The sequence below is a fragment of the Brachionichthys hirsutus genome, unplaced genomic scaffold, assembly GCF_040956055.1.
Source record: "Brachionichthys hirsutus isolate HB-005 unplaced genomic scaffold, CSIRO-AGI_Bhir_v1 contig_177, whole genome shotgun sequence".
In the NCBI taxonomy this organism is placed as follows: Eukaryota; Metazoa; Chordata; class Actinopteri; order Lophiiformes; family Brachionichthyidae; genus Brachionichthys; species Brachionichthys hirsutus.
Genome location: NW_027180396.1, coordinates 48,711 through 57,382, shown reverse-complemented (window position 1 = coordinate 57,382; position 8,672 = coordinate 48,711). Strand labels below are relative to the sequence as shown.

The window sequence follows — 8,672 nt, the reverse complement described above, 5'->3', positions numbered from 1 at the left end:
AATATGTCACAAGAGGATTAATTATCATCACACGAATCATTTTAATGCTTATTTACTTGTTACGATTGTAATGCAGTCTGTAAACAATAACATTAATTATACGTCTGGAACAAAAGGACTAATAGAAAATCTGAAAATCATATGCACAAAGATATTACGATAGTAAAAAAAAATGTCAACGTTTATACGTCAACTTTTGAGGTCCTTATTTCTGCTTCTTTGCTTTTCGGTTCAGTCCAAACAGAAAGATATGGGCGAGACTCCAGCAAGACAGATAAGCACACAGACGGGATGACCAAAATGGCACAGATGCAGAGACAGACACCGAGAGCAGAGAGACAGGCAGTCGATCACGAGGACAGAATAACAGCACAGAATGCTTTTATTGTCGGGAAATGCGGTCAGCGGCATTCCTATCCTCCTCCAGCCCTTCATCCGTACTGAAATACTGCTGACTAAACACCTGACACACACCCACGCCTGCTCCGCAGCCACTGTACTTTAGATTGATATTAAATATTCAACCCAATTACAGAAAAACAGGCACGATAAACTGCTGAAAATATACAAAGGCACAGTTTTATACGTTATAATTAACCTACATATCTGTATTTGTGCTCCTGAAGATCAAACATTATTAGTGCAAAGCAGTCGGTATTTGGAAACACATTTTAAGGAGCCCGGGATTGTTTTCAGGGAAAATACTTCAGTTCTTGTGTTTCGTGAATCACTTGCTACACACCATCAGCACATCCTGACAGAACTGAACTTACAGATAGAACAGCTTCATGTGCAGATCAATAGGAATTCCAAGAGAGTTTTAGTCGTTCTTGATTGGAAGGAAAGTCGAGCGACCGCTGTGTCAGTCACGCTTCTGTCTGGCCACGGCTGCGATGAGGGCAGCGCCTTTCCCACTGCCTTCATCAGAAGGCAAGAAGGTCACGTTGCACCGGGGAGCCAGGACTCCGGTCGTCTCTCGGAGGACGCGAGAGAAACTACGAAGGCGCAGCAGAAGGAACAGAAAAGTGTTTCATCAGTCAAAATAAAGGGCACGAAGAGTGGCCACTTGAATCCGCTCGACAATAACAAATGCTTCTTTTTAATTGGCTTTGCTGGAGGTTCACACAACAGCTAAAGCACACGAGGACTCACTGTGGATGTAGTTTGTAGAGCGTCCCGTCTACCCCTACAGAGATGCTGAGATGGTCCAGTCCTCGGTTCTCCCTGATCTTATCCACCACGGCTGCCATTCCTGCCCCACACAGCTGAGCTGCACGCCGTGACACGGCTCCACACACCTTTAGGATAACGGAACTTGTTATCATTACTGCAGCACTGGAGAAAGCCACAGCGTGCTGACTCAGAAAATACAACAAATAACAACAACAACAACACTAAATAGTAGAATTATGACTCCAAAGGACAGAACCCAGGAGGCTTCTGAACCAGACGCCTAAAAACGGACCCAAAAAAATGGCTAAACATGTGAAATTGCATTGAAAACAGCTTTTTCATTGCAAACTCAACAAAGACTTGGTCATCACTTGTTATCTTCTACCTCTTTTACAATGATACTGTCGTCACAGGTGCCGTCAAGCCCAAGCTCCTGGAGAATCGATCTGACCGTCAGCAGCGCCAGGCGGTCACTGGGGGGAGAAAACACACACACACACACACACAGTAAAATACAGCCACACATTTAGTTAGGACATAAACCTGCAAAGGCGGGTCTGTGTCTAACGTTCACACACACACACACACACACACACCGTTCTCCTACCTCTCTATTTGAGACAGGTATTTGGTTTGGAATATTCCAGGTCGCTTTAAAGCCTCAGTGACATTTCCTCTGAAGAGCAAACCTCTTCTGGTTAAATCTAACAAGACATGACGGACGACCTCTCCCAAATACATCCCACTGGTCAGCTTCTCAAATCTGCACAATCAACAAAGAAGCACATCATCTGTTAGAAGGCCGAGGACTGCCTTACTGGATGGAGCATGATGCACATGTTGATTTAAAATATTCAAGTCAGTAGGCCTGTAAGTATAGCCTGAACACACGAGAACACAACCGCATACTTCACCCAACCTTTACAGAAGTGTGAGCAGGATAGCACAGAATCCTGACACACACACAGAGAGCATAAATCGAACCTTTGTTTTCCAGGGTTGATTGAGTCGCCGTTCACCTCGGTGTCGTACGGCGTGATGATGTCATTCAGCGAGCCATCGTCGCCCAGACCTCCCCATTCTGTGTTTATACACATCCCTGATATCTCAGCACCCCCCTCCATCTGCCCAAACTCTAGTTTAATCTTCTCAATGTTCTTCAGTTCCTCCATATAACAAACATTACTGCCAGTTCCTAAAAAAAAAAAACAGACTCACGCCGTTAATACCTGGGTTATGTACATGTAAACATTACAGATACGTGAAAGAAGAATATTTACCACTTATTAAATATTCTAAGCATGCTTAATTTCAGCCAGCCACACACACACACACACACACACACACACACGTACCAGCAATTAGTCCAATTTCACACCGAGGGTCTTCATAGGCGCAACTCATCATTGTCCCAACTGTGTCGTTGACTATCGCGACAATGTCCAAGTCAAATTCCTGCAAACAGAAACAGAATGGATTTTCATTAAATAATTTCATGGCAGGGTTGATCGTGTGGCGTGGAAGAACTCATCCAAATATAGAGTGGCTCTGGTGGATTTATTTTAGATTGGGACATCATTTTTCACAAAAGACTACACGTTAAAAAAAATAAAAATAAAATACAGATCTTGATTAAACGTGAGAAGGATTGGGCATTAAGCAAAGAAAATCATGAATTATTTTGGAGAGGAGTTGGACAAAGGGTTGTTTCTTTGTTTAATGGGGATTGTTGGGCCTTTGTCCCTTCCCGTCTGCCCTTCCTACTCACATTGCGTCTCTTGATGGCCTCTCTCAGCATGTTAACAACATCATGTCCTTCACAGTGTGTGGCCTTAAAGCCTTTGGTCCAACTCACCAATTTGCCCTGCAAACAATGGGTTAAAAAGTTTTAAACTATTTACAAAATGTTTTTTTAATGTTGGTGTCCTGTGTTAATTTTTGTACTGTTTATTACCTCCGCCAAGGCGGTTAAGTTTTTGATTCTGATCCTTTTGTTCATTGATCGATCATTGGTCGCTGTATCAAACGGCTAAGCAGGAGCCCCTCTGATGTTTCATATTTACCGTATCAATAGCCGTCTGCTCGCAGGGAAAGGAGAAAGTGAAACCCGTTGGGAGGTGAGCGTTCTTTACCCCCATATAGTCCAGGAAGTCGCCGACACACTGAGCTAAGTGATCAAACAGCTGCAGATGGACAAACAGAGAGGTGTTTGATGAAAATGATCAAGCATAGATCATTAAATACTGAAACAAACACAACGCGCTACCTCTTCCCCAGTCCCTTGCATTATTTCCAGTGGTATGGTATAGATCTTATGGTAGCTTCGTGAATTACCATTTTTAAAGTACACCAGCAACACTCTGAAGTTTGTTCCTCCCAGATCTAAAGCAAGGTACTTTCCATGCTCTGCAAAAAAAAATAAAATAAAAAATACACAACATTCATGTACTGATTAGTTTTTATATACAAGTCTGTCAAATTTAGTCTTCTTCTTCTGGACAATGAAAAAAAAACCAACAAGCAGTTGATATTTTCGCCAGAATAAGTGGGGCAGGATTCTATAAAGGCGGCTCGATGTATTTTCACCAGACTTGTGTCGTGAGAGTTCAATAGATAATTCGGAATATTCGGAACGTCCTCTTCTGAGTGTCCTTGTAGCCCACTGTGTTGGTGCGAGCTCAGACCTGTGCCAGTGGGTGTGTGGTACACAAAGGAAGGCAGCATCTTCATGGAGGAGGGGACTTCGCCCTTCAGTCCTTCTTCTAGCCCGGCCCTCATCCTTGCCTTGACCAACTTCAGCTGATCTTTGCTCAGTCTGAAGGAGGACAGCGTCTCGTCCACCTGAAATACAAGGAAGATAATGTGCCAGAGGTGACGGCATCAATGAGAATAAAGCGTGCATGCTCTATATAGAGCACAAGAACGCAGCCGTCGTCTCCCGACCTGGTGCCGCCGTGATGTCAGACGTTGGGCGACTGCCGTCACCAAGGCGGCTCCTTTACTGCTGCCCCCGTCTGACAGGACAAACCTGACGTGGCACTCGGGAAGCAAACGTCGCACGACTTTATGGAGACGTTTGGCATACCTGAAATGAAAACAAATGTCTTATATGTTTAAACTCATTCACCCAATTCAGAGGTCTAACTCAGCGTTCAATTCATAACAATCTGCTATTTTATTTTCATTAAATTTACAATCATCACTCAAACGTCTTCCACATGAAAAAAGGCACACCGACTCGCATGATCAAGGATTTTTGCTGAATTGTTCTCATGAAAACCTACTGCGGATGTGTTTTGTACACCGTTCCGTCCACGCCCACTGTGATCCGCAATTTTCTCAAATTCCGGGTTCGCTTCATCCGACTCAAAATAGCTGCCAGCCCTGCAGCCACCAAATTCGAGGACCTGAAGGACACTATTGTGCCGACGTGTTGAACAGCAACGCAATCGTCCATCGATGGGGTCAAACCGAGCTGCTTGAGAACATCTCTGGTGTTCTTCAGGCCATATTTGTACCTGGAACCATCGAGGAAAATATGTGCAGAAGTCGTGACAGTGCATCAAATGTTCTTCTTCTGCAGCGGGAACGTGAAGCAGGAACACAGATAACTTACTGCTCCATGGATGCTACTTGGGCAGTGGTTATCTTCCCTTTGGTCTTCAGGGCATCGGATACATTTCCATCAAACAGGAGTCCACGTTTAGCCATCTTTAATACAACCAGCCTGACTAACTCCCCCAGATACATCCCACTGACCATCTTCTCAAAGCTACAATTAGGAAACAAAGGGCAGAAGACAAAACAACAGGATTTGAAAATTACAGAGTGACATACATGCTGCACCATATCATCAGAAACGTTTAGCTCTCCTCACATTTGTTTTCCGGGGTTGTTGGAAGCTGCGTCAACATCGACGTCAAACTCAGTGATGTAATCGCTCAGAGCCCCGTCGTCTCCGAAGGCCCCCCACTCAGTGTTCACACACATCCTTCCCTCGTCTCCCTCCACCAAGTCGACGTGGCGCAGGTCCTCCATGTAGCACGCGTTGGTGCCAGTGCCTTCACACACAAATACACACGATACCCATTCACGCGTTTGTATACAGAAGACTGGAGAAAAGCAGTTCCATTCACCCCCCCCATGAAATACAGAATTAACCCGAAACAGTTCTGAACACTGCAGCACGGTGACGCAGTGTGTAGCGCTGGTGCCTTACATCAAGAAGGTCACAGGTTCAAATCCAACTGTGATAGGATCCAGTAGAACCTACGACCTGGATTTCGGATTAAGCGGTTAAGAAAATGAATGAATGAATGAATGAATGAGTTCTGAACACATGCATTTAGAAGGTGAAACACTAGAGGGAGTAGTGAGTAAAGTAACGTCCCCATAAACATTTACAAATACTAGCACCAATTATTTAATTACATCACACTACAAAAAGATAATTTGCTAAATAATTACATAAATAAATACATTTAAACTTTTTGGATGTTTAGGAATGTCTCATTCAGTTTCATTGTGATTTATGAGTCTGTTGTGTTTTTTTGGATGACATTAAATTGACAGGCATCACACAGAGCAGGTGTGTGGCAGATATTACTAACACAAAGATATAGCTTTAATGTTCATTTTTTCAAACACACAAACAGATACTCGGGATCCAGAAGCACAGACTTTGCTTGTTTGCTCCCTCAAACAGCTTCACGAATTCACCAAATGTGGCGATTCTTCCGTGAAGATAATTAACTCACCGATAATGAGTCCAACTTCACAATAGCGGTCGTCAAACCCGCAGGTCATCATGGTAGCTACGGTGTCATTGACCATGGCTAACACCTCCACGTCCAAACCCTGCAGAGGAAGTTAAAGGTCAAGAGGGAGCTCATCATCCAAAGCCATGTCTGATGAAAGGACAATAATTTATGGGTAATACAGTTGAAGTAATAAAGGCCGATGTTTGACATAGCCGTGTGAAGTTGGACGTCCTACCCCGGTTCGGTCGATAGCCTCCCTGAGGGTCTGGACCACGTCTTTGCCCTGCAGGCCTCGTATCCTGTAGTGCTTGCTCCAGTTTAACAATAAACCCTTAGAAGCAGATACACAGAGTGACACACATTGGAGATGCAGACCCTGAAACTGAGACGGATGGATGTCCCTCACCTGATCCAAGCTGGTCTGTTCACAGGGAAAAGAGAAGGTGAAGGCCAGAGGATGTTTCTTCACCATGCTGATGCTCCTTTTATGCACAAAGTCCTTTAGCGACTCGGATACGTGGTCAAATAGCTGCAGACAGAGAGGGAGAGAAAACAGGAAGAAGATGGAGAACCATCCAGCTCCCACTTGTCTCTTGTCTTTCCTTATGTTTTTTTTTTTTAACAGCCAGTGTTCCTGGTAACGCCCCACCTCTGATCCTCTTGCACTGAGTATCTCCTTGGGTATCGGGTAAACCTCCTCCTCCATGTCCACTCCTCCTGTCCGAATCCCCGTGCCCTGTCTCACTTTAACTTGGAGCACCTTAAACCTGGAGCCTCCGAGATCCAATGCCAGAAACTGTCCTTTCTCTGCAGGGGGTGCACGAGGGAGAGAAGACTCATCTGCGTTGTTCAGCATGAATGTGGATATGGGATGGATGATGTGTTTCTTCACAAACGTTTCACAAACGAGTTTGGAAAAACACAAATGTCACCTGTTCCATCAGGAGTAGAGCGGACATGCGTGGGCAGCATCTTCACCGCTGCTGCGGCGTTGCTATCCGATGAAAGCCCCTTCTTCATTTCAGCCTGGAAACAAGCCGAGATGTCTTTTAGCTGGTTGTCATGGAAACGCATGGCGTAGAGAAACCTGTCCACCTAGAGAAAAATAAATAAATGAAAGGACACATAAACCAGAGCAAGCATGGACGCAAAGACAAATGAGACATTCAATACCCACGGTATATAACACTAATGCATAACCTAGAAACAAATAGACTTCATTATACAACCCCAGGCAGTGTTTTTTGAAGAAGGTTTTGTGGTAAGAACATTTAAACATTTAATCTTCTAAAAAAATTTATAAAAACAAGCAGGGAAAATTAACTTTATCAACATGCCTTCCAAGTTCACACACTCTCTACCCTCCTCTATCCCAAATGATCGCCGTGGTAACAGGTGTAAGGGGCCGGGTCCCTCTGGTTGCGCCACCCTGACTGGCTGTTATTGTGTCTTTGTGTTTGACTGTGCAGGGATTCCTTAGGAGTCAATAGATTGTCCCTGTGAGAGTGTGCATTGATCCCATCTGCACAAAGGGAGGAGCACCAAAAGACGTTAATCATTGCTCAAAAAAGACAAAAGAAAGTTATTGTTACAGCACCTTGACCTTACTGCCTTATCTTTTAGATTCAGTATAGATAATTATGGGCATGACTTCCAAACTTCTGCAGGCAAACGCTGACAAATATATATATCAGGATATATATACGACAAATTCTAGTTTAACATTCACTTTCATAGAGATCAAAGTAGTATTTTGATTTTGATTCTGTCGTCACATAAAAATTGTTCAACAAAGATCTGAGTCAAACAGAGTTGTCTTTGTCTTATTTTGATTATTGAAGCTTCGAGGTCATGACAAGCAGCAATCTGGTTGCATCAGTGTGTGAAGAACCAAAGTGTGCACGCAATATTTATATCACTCTAGGTGAGGGGTGTGAATATGCATGCCTAACATGAACTTTAAGAGGTGAGGGAGGGGGCGTGAGAGATACAAGAAAGACATGAGAATACAAGAAGCGCCTGCTCATTGTTTAAAATGTACCAATAGGTACAGACAGTATCTGCGTATTTCTGATGAACATTTTATTTACTATTTCTAAAAGGAAAAAGAAACAAGAACACTGTCAATGCTGTCTGGACGACGAGGTAGCGTCCAGTTATCTGAAAATACGGAGTACAGGGAGCGTCCCGTTATCTGACGACACTGAGTTCAAGGTAAAAGGAAGACAGCAAACTGTTTCAGGATGTACCAAATAATAATACACATAATATATATATGTGTGGGTGACTAATATATAGAAAAGACTTGCTTCCACAATTTCATGAACTGTTATTTGACAATATTTATATATTCATCACAGATATCTTTGCCAATCAGATCATCCGGTCTGCACCATATTATTCCCTTTACTCTGAAAGTGACAGCTGGAGCTGAGTCAGTGCGTGTGCAGTGCGTGTGTGTGTGTGTGTGTTATTGTGGAGCGGATCCTACCTTCTTTGTGGGGTCCTCCTGGAGTTTGGTGAAATAGAAGGAAATGAGATGAACAGCCAACATGTTGTCGTACGACACGCAACACCACAAAAGCTGCCCGCTTGGTACCTTAAAGTATTTCTCAGTTTATACGATTGTGTATCAACAAGAGTTGATGAAATGCAAATTGACACACGGAGCGCCTGTTGCTTCTGTCCCACACTGATAGCCTTGTTTTGTTCCCACTGACAGAGTCCACTGGCCAGAGA

At 43.7% G+C, this 8,672-nt stretch overlaps 1 protein-coding gene across 1 annotated transcript; it reads right to left on the bottom strand.

Moving 5' to 3' along the window:
• Positions 1 to 862: 862 nt before the first annotated feature.
• Positions 863 to 8,487, bottom strand: LOC137914589 (hexokinase HKDC1-like). The gene is made up of 20 exons (XM_068758103.1): positions 8,425 to 8,487; positions 6,866 to 7,028; positions 6,583 to 6,740; positions 6,340 to 6,462; positions 6,169 to 6,264; positions 5,931 to 6,030; positions 5,051 to 5,234; positions 4,790 to 4,945; positions 4,458 to 4,691; positions 4,117 to 4,258; positions 3,858 to 4,014; positions 3,440 to 3,579; positions 3,237 to 3,356; positions 2,942 to 3,037; positions 2,529 to 2,628; positions 2,158 to 2,368; positions 1,781 to 1,936; positions 1,559 to 1,646; positions 1,153 to 1,298; positions 863 to 995 (listed from the first exon to the last, which is right to left on the bottom strand). Exons 1-20 carry the CDS (start codon positions 8,485 to 8,487, stop codon positions 863 to 865), a joined length of 2,766 nt encoding a protein of 921 aa, XP_068614204.1.
• Between the last annotated feature and the right edge of the window lie 185 nt (positions 8,488 to 8,672).